The 20024-nt window shown below is 39.8% G+C and overlaps 2 protein-coding genes across 2 annotated transcripts in view; both read left to right on the forward strand.

Moving 5' to 3' along the window:
• Positions 1–20024, forward strand: part of tecta (tectorin alpha) — a 106149-nt gene that overhangs the window by 40240 nt on the left and 45885 nt on the right. The window contains 1 exon segment of the mRNA XM_069894593.1: positions 15636–15671. Coding sequence (XP_069750694.1) covers positions 15636–15671 — 36 coding nt within the window.
• On the forward strand, positions 16235–18098 carry LOC138741076 (tubulin-specific chaperone cofactor E-like protein). Its single transcript, XM_069894592.1, has 2 exons — positions 16235–16296; positions 17441–18098. Exons 1-2 carry the CDS (start codon positions 16256–16258, stop codon positions 17763–17765), a joined length of 366 nt encoding a protein of 121 aa, XP_069750693.1. The 5' UTR covers positions 16235–16255; the 3' UTR covers positions 17766–18098.

Raw genomic sequence — 20024 nt, forward strand, 5'->3', positions numbered from 1 at the left:
CTGCGTCACCTTACCAAATGTTCAGTCCTAATCTGTGAATAGTACTCTGCCAAAATATTTAAGTATTTTTAACCTAGTTTTCATCAGTTTCTGAAATGTTCAAGCATGGTACAATGTATACTCCCACTCACCTTGAAATGCCTGCATAAAAACTAGAAACACTTGCATAATCTTTGCGCTCCCAGCTTCTCACATATCAGATACCCAGACCACATTTCTGTAATGCTAATCCCAACATACACTCATCAGGTGCTCCGGACCGGTTCAGAAGCAAGTTAAAACCTGGCCAGTTGGGTCTAAGGACTCCCAAGTCTGCTTTGAGCGCACTGACTGGAAAATGTTCATGGAAGCAGCAACCGGTGGCAACTACATTCATCTGGAGGAGTGAACGGCATCAGTGACCACTACATTAGTAAGTGTTCTGATGACATCACTGTGCCCAAGGCCATCATAACCCACTTCAATCAGAAGTAATGGATGACAGCAGAGGTGCACGGGAACCAAGATGCTGCTTTCAGAGCGGACAACAAGATAGCCCTAGCTATTGCAAGACCCAAGCTGACTAAGGCTATCAGGAGAGCAAAGCATGCGCATGCCCAGTGTATTCACAGTCCCTTCCTGGACAGCAAGGATGCATGTGTAAGGGTATCCAAGTCATCACCAACCACAAGACAATACTATCTGCCTGGTTGATGATGCATCCCTCCCAGAAGCACTGAACAACTTTTAGGATGCTTTGTGAAAAATGACATTTCAAAAAGATCATCTCTTCTCCAAATGACCAGGCATTGTGTCTTGCAGTCGGCTATGTGAAGCACTTGGGCCCTTTCGTCCAGATTGGGCAACTTTTTTTTCCCCCCCAAGCCATCAGGCTCCTGAATTTCCAGAACATTTGTGGATAGGGTACTGTTGACTGTTACTGTATACTTCTTAATATTTTTATGTGTTTAACTTCTATTCTAACTTGTATTTATGTAAATATGCTCTGTGGTCCTGGAGAAATGCTATCTCGTCTTTACCATCCGATAATTAAAGGTGGATTGACTCGACTTGACTACTCGCTGTCTCAGCAATCTTTGATCAGTGATGAAGCTGTTGAGGCACTTAGCATCATATCTGCCACTCGTTTTGGCCCATTAAGTTTCTTCTGTGGCTCAGTCAAAGATGATTTATGGGAGTATTGGTTGTACAGAAAACTAATTCCTCAGCTGTTTCTGACACACTTATCATTTCATTCATCAATGCTGGTTATGCAGAGTTGATATTATCTACAGTTTGGCATATTTTGAACATGTTGATGAATATTCAGTCTACAAGCAAATTTTAAATCAAAACTTTCAAAGCAAGGAACAATTCAAATTGTGTACACAGTGTCTCCATAAATAATCCCATTGGTCTGTTTAAGAACACAAGAAATAGGAGCAGGAGTCGGCCATCTGACCCGTCGAGCCTGCTCTGCTATTCAATAAAATCATGGTTGATCTGATGATAGGCTTATCTCTCCCTACCTATCTGCCAACTAGAATCCCTGCAAAGGCTGAGGACCCTGTGATATCTGTCTCTGAGGACGATGTCAGAACATCATTCAAGAGGGTGAACCCTCAAAAGGTGTCAGGCCCTGACGGCATACCTGCCTGGGTACTGAAGATCTGCACCAACCAACCAGCTGGAGTATTCACGGACCTTTTCAACCTCTCATTGCTGCAGTCAGAGATTTCCCCGCCACCGCTTCAAAAAGGCTTCAGTCATCCCAGTGCCCAAGAAGAACAATGTGAGCTGCCTCAATGACTATTGCCCAGTAGCTCCAACTTCTACTGTGATGAAATGTTTCAAGAGGCTGGCCAGAATTAACATGTACCAAAGCAAAGGACTGGACCTGCTGCAATTCACCTATCATCACAATTGCTTCACAGCAAACGCAATGTCACTGGCTCTCCTCTCGGCTCTAGATCACCTTGAAAACAGCAACTCATACACATGGCTGCTCTTCATCGACTACAGTTCAGCCTTCAACACTATTATTCCCTCAATGCTGGTCAAAAAGCTAGGAACTCTGGGCCTCTGCATCCACATCTGCAACTAGATCCTTGACTTCTCATTGGAATCCACAGTCAGTATGAATTGGAAACAACGTCTCCAATGATCATCTGATCATCAACACAGGCATACCTCAAGGATGCATGCTTAACCCACTGCTCTACCCATGACTGTGCGGCCAGGCATAATTGCAATGCCATCTACAAATTTGCCAATGACACCGCAGAATCATAAACACCAATGAGGAAGTGTACAAGAGGGAGATAGATCAACTTGTTGAGTGGTGTCAATTTTGCGCTCAACATAGGCAAAACCAAGTAGATGATTGTGGACTTCAGGAAGAAGTCAGGGAAACATGACCTAGTCCTCATCGAGGGCTCAGTAGTGGAGAGGGTCAAAAATTTCAAATTCCTGGGTGTTAACATCTCCAAGGATCTGTCCGGATCCTCCATGTTGATGCAATCACAAAGAAGGCCTACCAGCAACTGTACTTTGTGAGGTGCTTGAGGAAGATTTGGTATATCACCGAAGACCCTCAGAAACTTATACAGGTGTATCATTCCGGCTGGTTGCATCACTGTCTGGTATGGAGGCACAAACTTTCAGGACAAAAAAAACTCCAGAGGGTTGTTAACTTGGTCTATGACATCATAGGATCCAGTCTTCATTCCATCAAGGACATGAATAATCAGTGAACCAAAGACCCTTTTTTTATTTATTGTTGTGAAAGTCGTTGTATGAATGTTTACACTATGATGCTTCCGCAAAACACCGAATTTCGTGACTTGTTCATGACAATAAATTATGATTTTAGCCTTGTATCTTAATTTCCCGACTATGTAAAAACCTATCCAACCTTGTCTTAAATATATTTACTGTGGTAACCTCCACTGCTTCAATGGGCAGTGAATTCCATAGATTCACCATCCTCTGGGAAAAGCAGTTCCTCCTCACCTCTGACATAAATCTACTACCCTGATTCTTATCTCTCCCACCAATGGAAACAATTTACCTACCTCTACCTTATTTATGCCTTTCATAATTTTATACATTTCTGTAAGACCTCCTCTCATTCTTAATTCCAATGAGTACAGTCCCAGCCTCAATCTCTCTTCAAAGGCTAACCAGGATCAACCTGGTGAACATCATCTGCACCATCTCCAAAGCCACTACATCCTTCCTCAAGTAAAGAGGCCAGAACTGCACTCAGTACTGCAGATACGGTCTCACCAGTACCTTGTACAGCTGCCGCATAACCTCCCTGCTTCTAAATTCAATCCCTCCAGCAATGGCCAACATTCCATTTGCCTGCTTGATAGCCTACAAACAAACTTATAATTTACTTATAATCACATAATTTACCCTGTGACAGATTGTTACATTTTTATGTCTATATATTTATATAGATATAGATAGATAGAGAGAGATAGAGAGAGAGAGATAGAGAGAGAGAGAGAGAGAGAGATAGAGAGAGAGATAGAGAGAGAGAGAGAGAGAGATAGAGAGAGAGAGAGATAGAGAGAGAGAGAGATAGAGAGAGAGAGAGATAGAGAGAGAGAGAGATAGAGAGAGAGAGAGATAGAGAGAGATATGTTTTAAAGGAGATAAATTGTGGCAGGTTTTTTAGTGTAAGTCGCATTCAAAACTTCAAAACAGATCTTTTAAAATGCCAGAGCTCTGCTCAAGCCAGACAGTTCAGGCTCCAAGTGCCTTTGCACAAACTTTGAAGAATGCCTATAAGGACTTCACAAGTAAATGTTAATTGGACATGCTGTGGAGTAATGGATTATTGTTTTGGAAAGCAACAGATGATCGAACTCGGAAGATTAGGTCCGGTGCTGCAGTCTGTTTGAGTGCAGTTGGCTGTTCTAAGAAGGTCATGTGGTTTTCTCAGAGTGAGAGAGAGTGTCAGTTCTACAGTTCAGCAGCAGCAGCTGGGACTGGAACAGGACAAGCTGGCAAGTTTGTAGAAAAACCCCATTTTGAAGCCGGGTTGTGAGTTCTTAGTTCAGCCTGGTCAAAGCCCTTGTAGTCCACACAAGAGGAGAGAACTGGCTGCATAATGTTTCATTTGAAATAAGGGAAACAAAAAGGAACTCGTGGTGATCTGAAAGAAAGAGGTTATCATCTGGAAATCCCTGATGGGGCAAGTTTCTTGGGCAAGACACTGAAGTGGCTGATCAGAACGAATCAGTTGTGGGTGTCCAATGAGCAACAAATCTTTCTCTGAAAACCTACAAGAACCTTCCTGAGCAGTAACCATTTACCTTTCAAGCACCAAAGCCTGGTGAACTTCATAAATGTTAAATTCTGTGCACAGTATAAGAATTGCCTGATACCATTGAACTTGGAGGAGTGAGAAGTGAGATTGGACTGTGAATCAAAGAACTTTTTTTTGAAACTTGTATATACATTACATACATGTGGGCTTAGAATTAGAAGGGGGTTAAGTTAATAATAATAACCTGTTTTCAGGTTTAAAGATAATTAAAAGCAACTTTTGTTTATCCATTTATCTTGGTGAATTTCTATTGCTGCTGGGTTTTGGGGTCCTCTGGGCTCATAACAATCCCCACCGTTGAGTTTCATCATGCGCCTCAAATATTTTCTCTTTTGTGGAATCGTTAACAAAATTTGAAGAAAAATAATCTAACTCATAACAAATATTTTAAATGAATAACCATCTGCAGTAAAATCCCCATTATCCGGTACTTATGAGAAACATGGATTTCTGGTTGACTAAGACTCGCTCTTACAATGTCTAAAACATTAGCATTAAGAATTCAATGATTAAAATATAAAAGACAGTACAAAATGTAAAGTAATTTGGGGAAAAAAAATCAGTATGTAGTCTTTAATTATGTAATGTTCACTTTACTCTAGTAATTCTTGTAACTTACAAAATTTAAAATTAAATTTGTGCCCCGGTCACTGGAACAATGCTGTGTTAGCCGCCTCGCTAACTGTGCCATGTCATAATTAACTCCCCCCCCCCCCCACCAAAATTTACAGATAAAGTTTTAATAAAATACGCAAAACTAACAAAAATAAAAACTTACCAGGGAGACACTTTGGGTGAGTCGCCGCAGTGGTGAGCAGCATCAGTCGTCTCTTCATCCTGTGCACTGCCATTTTATTCAAACTCAACTTTATTGCTACTTTATTCAAACAGCTGCTGTGAGTGGGGCATGACCTTGGCCCTCCATTGGCTGAATACTTGCTGTCAAGGGGTTGTGTATTACTTTGTGTTCTAATTTACCTCTTTTCAATTATTCATCTGTTTGTACTTTACCTTAAAAGTCAATGCAGTCAATGTGTTTCCTTGCTCTAGATCTCAATTTAGTCGTTTCTATCCCAAAGTATTTTGCACAACTAAAAATAAAAGTAATAAAAATGCCCCACCCAATTCTGAGTCTGCTATTTCATTAATTTGGTGTGTGGTTGATCTGATCATGGCTTCAGCTGTTTCCCATAATCTGTTTTCGTTATGAATCAAAAATCTGTATCTGCCTGATATGTTTGATGACTTAGCCTCCACAGCGCACCATGATAGAGAATTCAAAAGATTCAAGAACCTCAAAAAAAAATCATTAAAACTTGCCTTTTTCCTCAACCCCATCCCCGTTTGGAAACTAGGACACCAATTCTTGATTCCTCAACAATGAGAAACATTTTTTCAGCATCTATCCTATTAAAGCAACAGAGAAGATTCTTGAGTATTAAACTCCAGCAAATATTATCCTACCATTTTCTGTCTTGAATTCTTAGTTTACTGCACCCCTGAACTTGTATCCTTCCAATGCATGATCCTGAAGTGTTGTACATTCAAAATGTAATGTTTGCGGTTGTCCAAAATTCCTGTTCTGATTTTGGTTTTGCTCTCTTCACAATGTGAAGAACTCTGGTGCATTTGACTCGAAGATTGAGATCACTGATGCATTTTCCTAAGTACTGACACCAGCTTGGCTTAACCTCCGTGGTTTTCCCCTGTCCCCTAAATTGCTCCATGTTGTACACCCTGCTCTCATTTTCCAGACCAATGCTGAACTACTGGTATTGGCCATTTTCTCAAGAGCCTGCTCTCTTTCTGATAGCTCTTCTCTCCCACCTACTGGCGAAAAAGGTCTCTGCCTCAGCTAGTCTCATCACCAACAACCAGCCATCTCTAACTTCCCTTTCATCTCTAAGATCAGCCTGAATTACTTTTCAGTTGCAAGTTCTTATTTTCATGTGTTCCTTAAATCCAGTTTCTTCCCTGGTCATAACAGTTTGAATCAATTTTGCAATGGTTTAATTATCTTTTCAATTTCATCCTTGTCCAATTTATCACCTTAATCACCTCTGCAGTTTTTCTATCTTTCATTAAATCTAAGATTATAAGCTTGTTTCCCCTCTTCCAGTTGCATCAGATCTCCAAAATGATTCCTCCAATAGTTTAGATTAAGATTCTTTTATTGTCATATACTAATTCACAAACTGAAATAATACACAAAATTCATCAACTTTTGCTTGCTGCAAAGGCACACAAGAGGTGCCAGCAGCATTGGATGGCATCTCCAACATTAAGAGAAAGTGAAACAAAATAGAATATCTTTAGAAACACCAAGTGTGCTTGGCTTCGCTCTCCCAGTGCTTGCACAGCCTCCTGTTCGAGGTAAACCTGAGCTTTCAGATCCAAACCTCCAGTACATTTGGGAGCCTTTCTTACTCTCAGTATCCCCTCAAATCCCACTCGCAATATCTGATTCCCAAGGGCCAGTCTCCCAAAGTCCACATCCTGTTTGAGTCCAGCCACCAAAACCCCACAGGCTGTGTGGGTCCTTCAGCATCTGAGCTCTTGGCTGGCCCACTGCCATGGGCACCTTCCCTGTACCCAAACATGGTGGCAGGGTGGGGTTCTCCTGCTCTAGTGCCTTGTGCCAGATGTCTGATTTCCCCTGGTCTCCACGACTCCTCACGGTCCATTGCCAAACTTGTACAGCATTATGGGCACCATAACTCATTGGCGTTATGACTGGAGAACAGGACCCTGTAGAAGAGCGCTGAATCCCTGATCTCCCTGGTCTACACCAGCTGCACTACTACCATTACAGCATCTTCACAGTACCATCTTTGAATTTTTGCAGTTGAGTAATCACGAAAAGATAAAAAGGTGCCATTTGACCCATCTACCTAACCAGGCTCTTGACAGGAGCTACGAAATCCAAGTTTTGTATCCCATAGTCCTCTAAATATTAATATTTTTTGAGAGCTTTGTTATTGAGTTTGCTTCCATTATCCTTTCAGCTATTGACTTCATCTCAGAAACGAATTTTAGCTTTTACCTCATTGATAGCTAAATGGGCAATTTTTGATGAAATGGAAAGACCGCACTCTGCCTTCTCAAATTCAATGGTTACAGGAGATTATGTCCTTCGTAAGTTTTGAAAAAATCAGATATAATGTCAAAGATGATATTTTTTATAAGACGTGGGCCCCATTCATGGAGTTTTTAAAATTAGTGGATGCTCCTGAGCAGTGTTGTCTGGTTTCTAAATGTCGTCTTTTATTTCCTCTATATTTTAAATATGCAAGTTAACCTTGTTTAAGGAGGGGTTTGATAAAGGGGGGGGCCTGTTTTATTTTCTTTAAGTGTTTTGAAAATGAGTTTGTTCAAGAAGGGTACACACAACTTGTATATGCTTATGGTATAATTATCAAATTATCTGTTTTTTCATAAATTTCATCCCATATATTGAATTAATATGTATACTTTTTATTAAATTCAATAAATATATTTTAAAAAAAAGAAAGCCAACACATCTCAGCTTTCATTTTATTTTCTCCAATGTTGTTTTTGGCCCCTGGCCATTTACCTTAAATCTTTGTTCTCTGGTACTGACCCTTCTACTATTTGTAGCAATTTGTAATTATTTATCTTTTTAACAAAGCTCTTCATGATTTTGAATCATGAAATCGCATCATCTCTAATATCCCAAATCTCATTTCCATCTTGACAAAACTTAAAATGCTGGAGCCATGCAGCAAGCCGACCAATATCTATACAGAGAAAAACAGAATTGATACTTTAGGCTAAAAACCCTTAATCAGAACTGGAAAAATGAGGAAGCAAGCAGGTTTTGAAATCTGGACTCCGAGTTGGAAGAACAGAGAGAGCAGAACTGATATCTGTTTTGGGGGGCAGGCGCAAGTTGTCAAATTAACAATAACTTTAAAAGCATTCAGTAAAAAAGAGAAAAACAAATTGAGCCAGTGAGGTTCAGCTCTTGATAGATGCAAACCTTTATATCTGTCAATGTAACAATTACTGTGGTCATCGTTGTACAGCTGAGAAACCCACCCTTGAGACCTCAACATCTATATTAACCATCATGCCTGCCTTTACTAATCCCACCTATATCCCTCTGTGCCTTACTCATTTGGGTTATCTGTCCCAATTCCTCTTAATCATTGTTACTTTGCTGTTTCTACTACATCCTCTGGTATGTCATTCCAGATATCAACTTGTGTTTGAAAAGAAATTTACCTTTTCTGAATTTTTTTCCCCCTTTGAAGAGGGGCTCAGGCCTGAAACATTGGCAATGTATCTTTGTCTCCTATAGATGCTGAATAATCCTGCTGAATGGTGTTTCTAACTTGAAAAAAATTACTACCCAGATCCCCTCTCACTTTAAACGTATCCCCTCCAGTTTTAGACTCCACTATCATGGGAGGTTAACTACCCTTTCTTTGCCTCTCATAATTGTATATACCTCTACCATGTCACTTCTCGGCCTTCTTTGCTTCAGAGAAAACAGATCCATCTTATCCAATGTCTCTTTATAACTTAAGCCCTCCAGTATAGGCAGTATCTCTGTGAATCTTTTCTGCACCCTTTCTAGTTGAATTACATTTTTCCTGTCTGGGCACCATACGGTATACAGTGCTCCAAGTGCAGCCTAATCAAAGTTTTGTACAACTACATCACAATGTCCCAACTCTAGTGCTCTTTGCCTCAACTAATAAAGGCAAGCATGCTATACACCTTCCTCATCACCCTGTGTATCAGTGTGGCCGCATTCTGGTAATGATATGTTTGTACCCCAAGAGCCCTTTGTCCAGCAACCCTCCCCAGGGCCCTGCTTTCACTATGAACATCCTGCCCTGGTTTAGCTTGCCAAATGCATTACTTTGTACCTTCTGTGTTTAAATCCCATCTGTCATTTCTTTGCCCACTTTTCCAGTTAATCTGTTTCGTAAATTTAAACAATCTTCTATATTTACTACAAGACCACCAATTTTCATGATCTCTGAAGACTTGCTAATCAGACCACCTACATCTAAACTGTTAATGCAAACAAAAGAGGACCAAGCACTGATCCCTGTGACATATCACTGTTCACAGGCCTCCAATCCACTACCACCCTCTGCTTTTCATCACCAAGCTAATTTTTATGAACAGTTGATTAGCTCATTCTAGATCTCATGTGTTCTAACCTACTGTAACCCTGACAATTTTGGTTTGCATCCATTCATAGGTATTTTTGTTCCCTCCACCCTCCTCTCAGCACACATTTGTCTTCCCATTTTTCTCTTTCTGGTGAAGGATCCGAGATCTGAAATGTTGACTGTGTTTCTCTCCCCTTGATTGCTGCTTAACTTGTTGAGTGTTTCCACCATCTGCATTTGTTCTCCTTAATCTTACCAGTTCTGAGGAGAATAGTTTCTTTCATTTCTTGACTCATGAAGAAGGCACACCAGCAGCTACATATCGTTAGGTGTTTGAGGACATTTGGTATGTCACCAAAAACTGTTGCAAATTTTTACAAATCTACCCTGGAGAGCATTCTAACTGTCTGGAATGGAGGTGCCAATCCACAGGACAGGAAAAGGCTACATTTAAACTTGGCAAATGCTGTCATGGCGTTAGTCAACTCCATTAAGGACATCTTTAAGAGGTGTTGTCTGAAGAAAGCAGTCTCTATCATTGTGGACCCTCACCACCCAAGCCATGTCCTTTTCTCACTGCTGCCATAGAGGAAGCTGCACACCCAATGTTCTTCCCTATCACCATGAAATTTCTGAATGGACAATTAATCTATGGGCCCTACCTCACTTTTTCTATTTTTTTTACACACTAATGTTTTTTTTTTAATTTGTATTTATGGAATTATAACGTATAGCAATTTTGCACCTGAAATTCACAATACACTGCTGGAAGAGGACACTATTCATGACTATAAACTCAATTCTAATTCTTTAGTATGATATCCAAAATTGGCCACAACGTTCCATCAATATCCAATAGCTTAGCAAGCCTTTCTTTGATTTCCTATTGCACCATTGATTTGCCTTATGGAATACAAAAGGGACCTATCTATTCTAAACAGTCCTCTCTACAGGATTCCATTCTTCCACCCCCTTTAACATTATACAATTTTAACTCTTATTTCCTCTCCCCATTCTTCCTTCCAAAAAAAAGATTTAATTTAATAAATTTCTACCCTGACCTTAAATCCTTAAATGATTCATCATTTTATTCTTCCCACCACCCTTTAAAAGCCTGTTACTCTATAGTGCTGGGAAGTACAGTGAGTAACAAGCCAATATTCATCATTAATTTGATAGGTAGCATCTTCCAAGCAATGAGAGGCTGATAAAATTTGAACTGATCAAAAGCTAGCCAAGGATAAGGTTATCTTTGAAGGAATGTAGTACAAGCTGAATGTTAACCTGGCTTGAACTTTCTAGTGATGGAAGAAAAAACATTTTTCTTCTTACCTCATATGTTAACTCCAGCATGATTGATGCAGACGGAGAGTGATAAAACAATGAAGTTCAGATTACAATCATTGCAGAACTGCTTTATAACTTGAGAATAATAAACTGAGCCTTGTATTGAGTAACCAGTATCTCAACAATTTCTAAGTATCTGAAAACTCAGGAAAATAAAACCTTTAATAGGAGATCCCAGCTTCATTGTTCCTTTTCGTGGTGCAGGTTTGCCTGATCCTTTAATAAAGTCTGCACCTCATTATTTGCTTTGTCATTGTGTAGAATTGCACTGTAATTGGTTGAAGTAATGTATCCTGACATTTGCAGCTACTGGTTATTTGTAAGCTGCACAAAGAAACAATTCATTGTAAAATACTAATGTCATGATCTTTTGACTGACATGTAACTTTTGGAATGTGACTTATAATGCATCTTTGGCTTTGCTTGGAAATGTAAACAAGCTGCAGTGGTTAGGTGGATGACTGGCTGCCAAGTGAAAAGCTGCTTTATAAATATTTGAGGTTTGATAGCTATAGGTATGGACAATATTTCTTGTGAAGGGATCAATAATATTTGAATAATCATGAGATCCAAAAAAGGCAAATGGAAGTGTAATTTAAACTTTACAAAAAATATTAGACAGTAAAATCTAGGCCTGAGTACTATCCAAGAACTTGCATTAGAGAAGCTTCATTTTTGCCAGGTATCCAGATGTGTGTACAGCCCCAGAGAAGCTATTTTCCTTCATTTCAACTCCTGTATATTGTTGGATCTATTTACTGTGCGCCAGTATTTTCCATCATTTTCCAATTATTTTCTATTTAATTACTCAGTTCCCTTCTAATCAGAATAAGCTCTGCTTCTGTAAAAATATGAGGTAAAATATTCTATGTCCAAAAAACCTAATGAAATATTAGCATCATCAACGATAGAGAAAGGATTTAGAATCCTAGGGGTATCCATCAGAAAAAAAATCACCTTCAGCCCAACTCGCCCATGCTGGCCAAGATGTGCATCTGAACTAGTCCTACATTTGCCCCATATCCCTCTAAACCTTTCCTATCCATGGGCATATCCAAATGTCTTAAACATCATAATTGTACCCATTTCACCACTTCTTCTGACTTCCATCTCCCTTTCACCCTCTGTGGTTAAAAACTTGCCCCTCAGATCCCCTTTAAATCTTTTCCCTCTCACCTTCAACCCATGCCCTCTAGTTTTGGATTCTCCTCCCCTTAGGAAAAATAGCTATCCACCCTATCTGTGCCCTTCATATAAACCTCTAAATTCACTCCAGGGAAAATGGACCTAGCCTATCCAGACTCCTATTATAACTGAAGCCCTCCACTCTAGACAACATCCTCATGAATCTTTTCTGCACACTCTCTGGCTTACTTATATCCTTCATAGCTTGAAGAAGGGCTCAGGCCTGAAACATCAGTTATATATCTTTTATGGACACTGTGAGACCCACTGAGTTCCTCCAGCATTTTTGTTTTTTTCACAAATTACATCTTTCTTGCAGTATAGTGACCAAAACATCTCATGATGCTTTCAAATGCAATTTGACCAACATCCTGTACAGCTGTAACATAATGTTCCACTTCTTGTACTCTGCCCCAACTTGTGAAGGTAAGCATGCCATATTATCTCTTCACCACCCTGTATAATTGTGTTGCTACTTTGAGGGAACTATATCCAACCTACCTCAGGGCCCTTTCATTCATTGTGTGTGACCCACCTTGATTTAACTTGCCAAAATAAATTCCACCTGCTGCGCCTTGGCCCACTTTCCCTATTGATCTAGATCCTGTTTTAATCTTGAATCCCCTTCTTGGTGTCATCTGCAAACTAAGCTGAACTCACGAGCATCCATAACCTTCATCACAAAATACAGGATAAAGGATTAATTTAAGACCCATCTTCTGTGCCCCCATATGTAGACAATCACTCTGACCATGGAGGGGATCTGTTCCCATTTTGCTCTGACAAAACATAGAATCTTTCAGGTTTTTTCGTGCTTCTGCCAGGTATTTTCTGACTGCTTTATCCTCAAGGGTGACCTTTCATCCCCGTTCATTCGCTGGCATAGAGTCTATCCTATCTTTATGCATGTTATTAGAACCTGAAGGTCAAGTTTTCAAGCACTTAACTGACTGCAAAGCCCAAGTGTGGAAACCAGGAATGCACTGTTAGTTCTCTTCTAAACTCATGGCAAAGAAAAATTCCCCCAATACCTTTATCATCTTGTGTACTCCCTGTCAGTGGAAGGCTGCTTGTGGGGGGGGAGAAATTTTAAAATGGGTAATATTTGTTTAATATCTTAGAATTAATTTCTTTTGTAGCTGCATCCCAAAAGCTCTTTCTTTGCAAAGGTTTTACTTTTAGTGGGTACATTTCATTTCTTCCCAACATCCCAAAAGCAATATTTCTGGATGGACTCCATCTGAAACCTGGTCCAACACTTTATCATCCTTCCATTGCATCCTGCCACACCTTGTCATCTGTAATTATCAGCAGTACCGGTACACAAACATGCTGGAGAAACTCCCTAATCTTCTAATGGCCCTAATTTCCCACAGCTTACAAACAAATAAAGAATCCACTCACTCATTTCTTTCAGCACTCGCTTTTATTATTCACTAGACCCAACATTGCAAAATTCATCTCCCCAACCACCACCCAGTTCAACTCCTCTGACCTTCTCATCGGCTCACTGCCACATGGGAAATCCTGACACTCACTCTCCTTCTCCTGCATTTGAGATTCATCACCTGTGTACTGACGCTTAACATCCCCCGTGCATGTGCATTATTACCCCCACGTGCGTTGTATCGATGATGTCATTAGCAGTGGTTGGCTCTGCTCCCTGATAAAGATGAGTATGCGACCGTGACAGTCCAACGTTTGATCTTCCCAAATGAGCTCTTGATATGACTTACTTACTTACTTTTTTTGGTACTTTTCTTTATTTTTTGAGATCCTGACAAATTGCTCCTCTTTTGTATTCCACTAAAAATGGAATTTAGAAAATTGGTTTCCAATTCTACATTGGACAGTCATTATTTTGGATTAGGGTCCTCCTTTGAGACTAGGATGAGTGGGAGATGCCTCTATTATTGACTTGAATGAGGGAGCCATCCTAAAATTTAAGGTAGTCAAACAGCACCTTCAGAACAAGAGAAGAGGGATTGAAATGCAAATTGTTGCATCTATTTTGATATCAAATTGAAATATGTCAGTGGTCTGAATCCGCTAATTCTGCTCCTATGTCTTATGGACTTCTAAATTATGGAGAGAAGGCTGAGCAGAGGGGTTGAGTGGGGAAAATAGATCAGCTCATGATTGAATGGCGGGGCAGACTCGATGGGCTGAATAATCCATTTCTCCTCCTATGTCTTGTAGTCCAAAACATTGACTGTCCATTTGATTCTATGAATGCTACCTGAGAGGGAGATGCTTCTAACTTCCTCTTGAATGAGGGACCCATCCTAAAACATTGACTGTCCATTCCTCTCCATGGATACTCCCTGAGCCTCAGCTCCTCTTTGTTTGCCCAGCATTTGCTGTTCTTGTGTTTCTTCAATTCCTCTGTGCCTTTGTTGTCATTTCTGTTCAAATTATACTTGCACAGTGTGGATCTTGAATTTAAGTAATTTACTGAAGCAATCACTTAACTATAGGGACCACTTCTGAAAGGAAAATTTTAATGAATTTTCCCCAGTCCCAATCTATGGAAGTGCCTTATTCAAATGAATATTTACATCACAATAACTTAACTGACTATATTTCCACAAATATGTCCCCAATGAATCTTATCTTTTAATGTAAGTTGGCTGCTTGGCCTTAAATTGGGGGAAATAAGTTACTTATGTCATTTAAGCAGTTGAATTATGCTTAATTCAATGGCACGGTTGGCATGGTGGTTAGCACAATGCTTTTATGGCAGCGATCAGGGCTGTCGTTCGAATCCTGTGCAATCTATAAAAGGAGTTTGTACGTTCTCCCTGAGTCTGCGTGGGTTTTTTCCGGGGCCTCCGGTTTCTTTGCACCATTCAATACTGGAAGTGCAGGTTAATTGGTTGGCATGGACACGGGGTTGAAATGGCCTGTTACTGTGCTGTATGTCTAAATTTAAAATTTATATTAATAAATAGTTCTCTTGTAAATTGCAAAGCAGATTAAGAGGATCATGTGGCTGACCTTAAAAAAAAATTTATAGCATTGTAACATACGAACAAGTATGAACAGTAAATGATTGGTACAAAATCATTGGGCGTACAATTGGATCTATTTCTGAAGAGAAAAGATTGTGCCTGCAGTGTGATGGTGGGCAAGGGGAAATAACCTCGGTTATGGAGCACTTATTTTGCTGAATGGCATGTTCTTCTTTGGCCAAAAACTAATTATGCGCTGATCTCTGCTGAAAGAAAACTTAATCATTTGCTTCCAGTGCTTCGCGTTTCACCTCAAGGATAAGGCCAAGATAATGATGGTGCCCAGTTTACTGACCTATTCGTCCTTGGTGATACATTTGTATTCTCTGTCAAGCAGGGAGGGCTCTTATTCCACATGCAAGAAAACCTCAGACAATGAATTCTGTATTTTACACACAGCCCTATGATTTAGATGCCATTTCTCTCCATTATAAACTTTGAAGTACAATGCATTAACTTCCTGCTTTTAAGTTTTGATATTGATAATTAGATATGATCCAGGATTCTTATTGCTCATGATCTGGGTATCATTTCATTTGATTTTTTTTTTTACACACTGAAACAATTTAATTTTCAACTTTTTTCCCCCCATTTGTTCTAAATCGGTCTCTTCAAGTGTGCGTTTAGAATCTTTATGCATGTTCAGGAAGAATGTGGATTCTGGTGTACAAGTGAGCAAGCTGGGAAAGTGGCAATCAGCCAAACGACAAAGTGGATTTGATTAAGCAGAATTGAAAAGTATTCCTTGCTTAAGGTATCAGTTCAACTTCTGATTATCTCCGTCTTGAGTTAGGAAGAAAGCTCATATTGTACAGGACTGCAAATGGTTCTTACTGGGAGCAACTCTGTCAGTGAAGCGCTGCTGCCCTGAAAGTGAAGCCGGTAAGGTTCAGATCTCCAGAGACACTTTCAGATCCATTCCAAACAACAGCTTTCTGTCCCAGCCTTGTGTGAGCCTAACTCCCATGATCTGCTCATATTGCCTTATTTGTTGAGTGGGACAACTTCAAATACTCTGGGGACAGTTTTTCATTCTTGAATTTATACTTTAAAACACAGGAAATAACCGAAGTTTGAGCAGATATGCGGGCAATTACAAATTATTGCTAAAGTTATATTCCTTTCATAATCAGTAAAGCCATTTGTTTTTGCGTTGTGTATTGAAATAATCTTGTTGTTTTTGAGTTGCTGAGCTCTTTTCTAGTGTGTCGCAGGAGTCTCAAGGACACATTGGTCTGACTGCTAGTATGGGTCCTTTGGCGCTAATTCTCAGAAGAGCAGTGTTCAGGTACTGCCCACTGAGGAGTCTGTTTTAATATACAGTAGTTAGAGAATTGCACTGACTCCACCACACAAAGGGGGTTTTGTCAGTGTTCACTCACCGCGTGATCTCTTCATCTCTTCATATTTTCTAAATATATAACAATGCAGATGCATGACATCTGAAATAAAAACAGAAAATTGCAGAGAAAAACTTGGCAGGTCAGGCAGTGTCTGAGGTGTGGACAGTTCATGACCCAATAAAAGTTGAGAGAAGATGCTTGTCTTAGATGCAGAGAAAGGTTTGAGGTATGACAGCCAAGGGATTGAGAGAAACTGAATGATGGAAGCGGTTGATACCGAGCTGTATCCTTAAAATTAATATTGCGTTTTTATAAAAGTGGTGTTGATACCAGCACCAGCTGAGAGAGTATGGAGAAGGTTTCATAGCTAAAGTTGATTTGTCTGAACGATTTGAAAATAGAAAAATAGATGGATGAGGACAGAAAAGAGCAAGAAATGTGGGCTGCGGGTACTACTTGATGGACTTCTGAAATGAGAAACAGCACCTGTGGAGAGAACACAGTTAACATGGTGTCTGTGTTGAAAACAGAGTGAGATTTGACGAACATCATCGTTTGTTTTATGCCATCATTTAGTCTGATCTAACAGCTGCCAATCATTTTAATTCTGTATCCCTCTGATCTCTGTCTTTGGCCTCTTACATTGGGTTCTGCTGGACAAATGTAAGATCCAGGAAGACCATGGAAATGTTGCACCTTCTGATGAAATACTTTTTAAAATTTAGACATACAGCATGGTAACAGGCCACATTTCAGCTCATGAGTCTGTGCCGCCCCTAAATGGTGGTAGGAGACCGGAGCCCCCAGGGAAAACCCACCCAGACATGGGGAGAACATACAAACTCCTTTTAGACAGTGCAAGATTCAAACCCCGGTCCTGATCACTGGCACTATAAAGGTGAAGCATTAACCACTACACCAATCTTGCCGCCCTTTCACGAGTCTCAGAACTCGACATTGGATTTTAACCGTGTGAGAGAAGCAGTCTCTCCAGCTAGTGGCAGAATTTGGCCAGTACTGAGGAAAGGCCAGGTCAGCACTATCATTTTCTGACCATCTGAAAATAATAGTTGTTCATTTATTTTCCAGATATCACGAACTGGTCAGACATTATGGTGTGTTGGAACCTCTGGCTGTGGTCGACCTCCGACCTCAGAGTCGTGCTAAGGTTGAAGTTCACTTTGAGGGTAAAGTTGAAGTGATGAATATTCGCCTCGATCAGACTGTGGCTGACCTGAAGAAACAACTTCGGACTGTCGTGCAGTTGTCAACCAATAATATGCGCTTGTATTACTTTGATCAAGACATGGCAAAAACTTTAGGACCAGAAGAAATGAAATACAGCACACGTGCTCTTCACTCGTATAGTATTCGAGATGGAGATGAGTTTCATGTAGAACCAAAAACAAAATAGTCTTGTGAATTTATTCACAATCTTTGCACTTTTTACACAAGTATTTTGTTTGCTAATAGAAGTGTTGCTGGGTTACAGTATATTTTCACAATTGTAACTGTTGAAGGGTTAGTGATCTATGTATAGGTATTAATGCTGAAACTTGTTGACAAAGATCAAAGTTCTTGCCAGTAATGGAAGAAAGTTTCTCTGATGGACATAAGAAAAATCTGTTTGAAGCAGCCTAGTAATAACAGCCTGAGATTGCCATCAATTTTTGATCATGAGAGGTGTGATTTATTGAATACAATGGTGTAAATCATATCACTTTACAATAAAACCTATCAAACGAAAGCAGACATTGAGAGAGGTTACAGCCTTTGTATGAGTTTTGTTCAATTACTAAAGGTTTTGTGAACATAACTCAGGATCAGGTTTATTGGCATGAACACGTGTCACAAAATGTGTTGTTTTGTGGCAGCAGTATTGGGCATTACAAATGCAAAATTGCTATAAAATATAATTCTTAAAAGCAAGATATTTTAAAAATGTAAAAAGGAGAAAAGTGAGGTAGTGTCCATAAGTTAATTGTCCGTTCAGAAATCTGATAGCAGAGGGGAGGAAGCTCTTTTTGTAACACTGTGTATGTGCGTCTTCAGGCTCCTTTACCTCTTTCCTGTTGGTAACAGTGAGTAAAGGGCGTGGCCTGGGCGGTGAGGCTCCTTGATGATTGAAGCTGTTTTCTTGAGACACCACCTCTTAAAGATATCCTTCATAGAGTGAAGATTATGCCCAGGGTGGCACTCGCCAAGTTTAAAACCCTCTGTAGCCTTTTCCTGTCCTGTGCATTGGTATCTCCGCACCGGATAATGACGCAGCCAGTCAGAATGCTCTCCACCTAAAAATTAACAAGAGTCTTTGGTGGCGTACCAAATCTCCTCAAACTCCTAACAAAGTATAGCCACGGGCGAGCCTTCTTCATGATTTCATCGACATGATGGCCCCAGGATAGATCTTCAGAGATGTTGACACCCCAGAACTTGAAGTTCCTTGCCCTCTCCACGACTGACTCCTCATTGAGGACTGATTTGTGTTCTCCTGGATTCCCCTTCTTGAAGTCCACAAATCAATTCCTTAGTTTTGCTGACGTGGATTGCAAGGTGGTTGAGAGACCACTCACTAGCTGATCTGATTCCTGCACATTTCCTCATTGCTGTCTGTGATTCTTCATCAATGTCATGCAATACAATTTATTGAAACAGCTCTTTGAACCATAGAGAGCTGGGATAAAGTTCAGAGCACAAATGCTCCTGCACATAATTAACACTGGAAAATACCATGCCATAGTATCAGTTACATCACTTACCCTCTGGCCATTAGAAAGAGAAGATTATCCCTGAAAACACGGGGTCTTAAACACTCAACAGCATTATGTATTTCAGCAGCAATTTTCAAAAGGGAATTTATTATATTTTGGAAAAAAATTATAGGGCAGGCGGAAAAGAACAAGAAGCAAGATAAATTCGATTGCTCATTCAAGGATGAGGCAAGATGAGGCGAATGTCCTCTGCAGAATGATGACTTTTAATATCTTAAAAATAGCATTATGATTTTTGAAGCAATGACAAATCATTATAACAAAATCCACTTCTTGGCACTTAACTATATCTGGTTTGGTCCTGATTGAGGTGTTTATATGTCATAAGCAATGAGCACTAAACTGCACAGTCAGCACTTTGAATATTATTTTATACATTGACTATCTTTTCACACTGGCCCCAATCTCCATATGCACACCCCTGTGGTATGAATTTAATTCAATGTGTTGTCTGTGTGATATACACACCCGCGTACATGTACAGTAAATATCCCTATATGTATACTTATTACTAATGTGGATAACAAGCATCTAAATAGATGAAAGTTGAGAATACCTCGTTATTTTCAACCTAAGAAATCCTTGCCTTATTTCATTTCATGTTGTATTTGTACAGATGGTTAGTGTACTGTTCACTCAACTTTTTTTTTTACCCTGATGAGTTTAATGACTTGATGTACACCTAGAATCTGTTGTCTGAGTAGGCTTACCATTTCAACAATCCCATCTCAGGGTTCATTTTCTCCCCTAATTTATAATGCAATCCTTGGCTCCTTTAAGAAGATATTAAATGCAGTGGTACTTTCATGCATTTATTTGTCAAAAGTGTGTCATCTATTGTTTGCATTCTTGATTGAGGCTCATGTAGAAACAACTCAATATGGTCTAAACAGGCATTAATA

Source organism: Narcine bancroftii, chromosome 8 (genome assembly GCF_036971445.1).
Source record: "Narcine bancroftii isolate sNarBan1 chromosome 8, sNarBan1.hap1, whole genome shotgun sequence".
NCBI lineage: Eukaryota > Metazoa > Chordata > Chondrichthyes > Torpediniformes > Narcinidae > Narcine > Narcine bancroftii.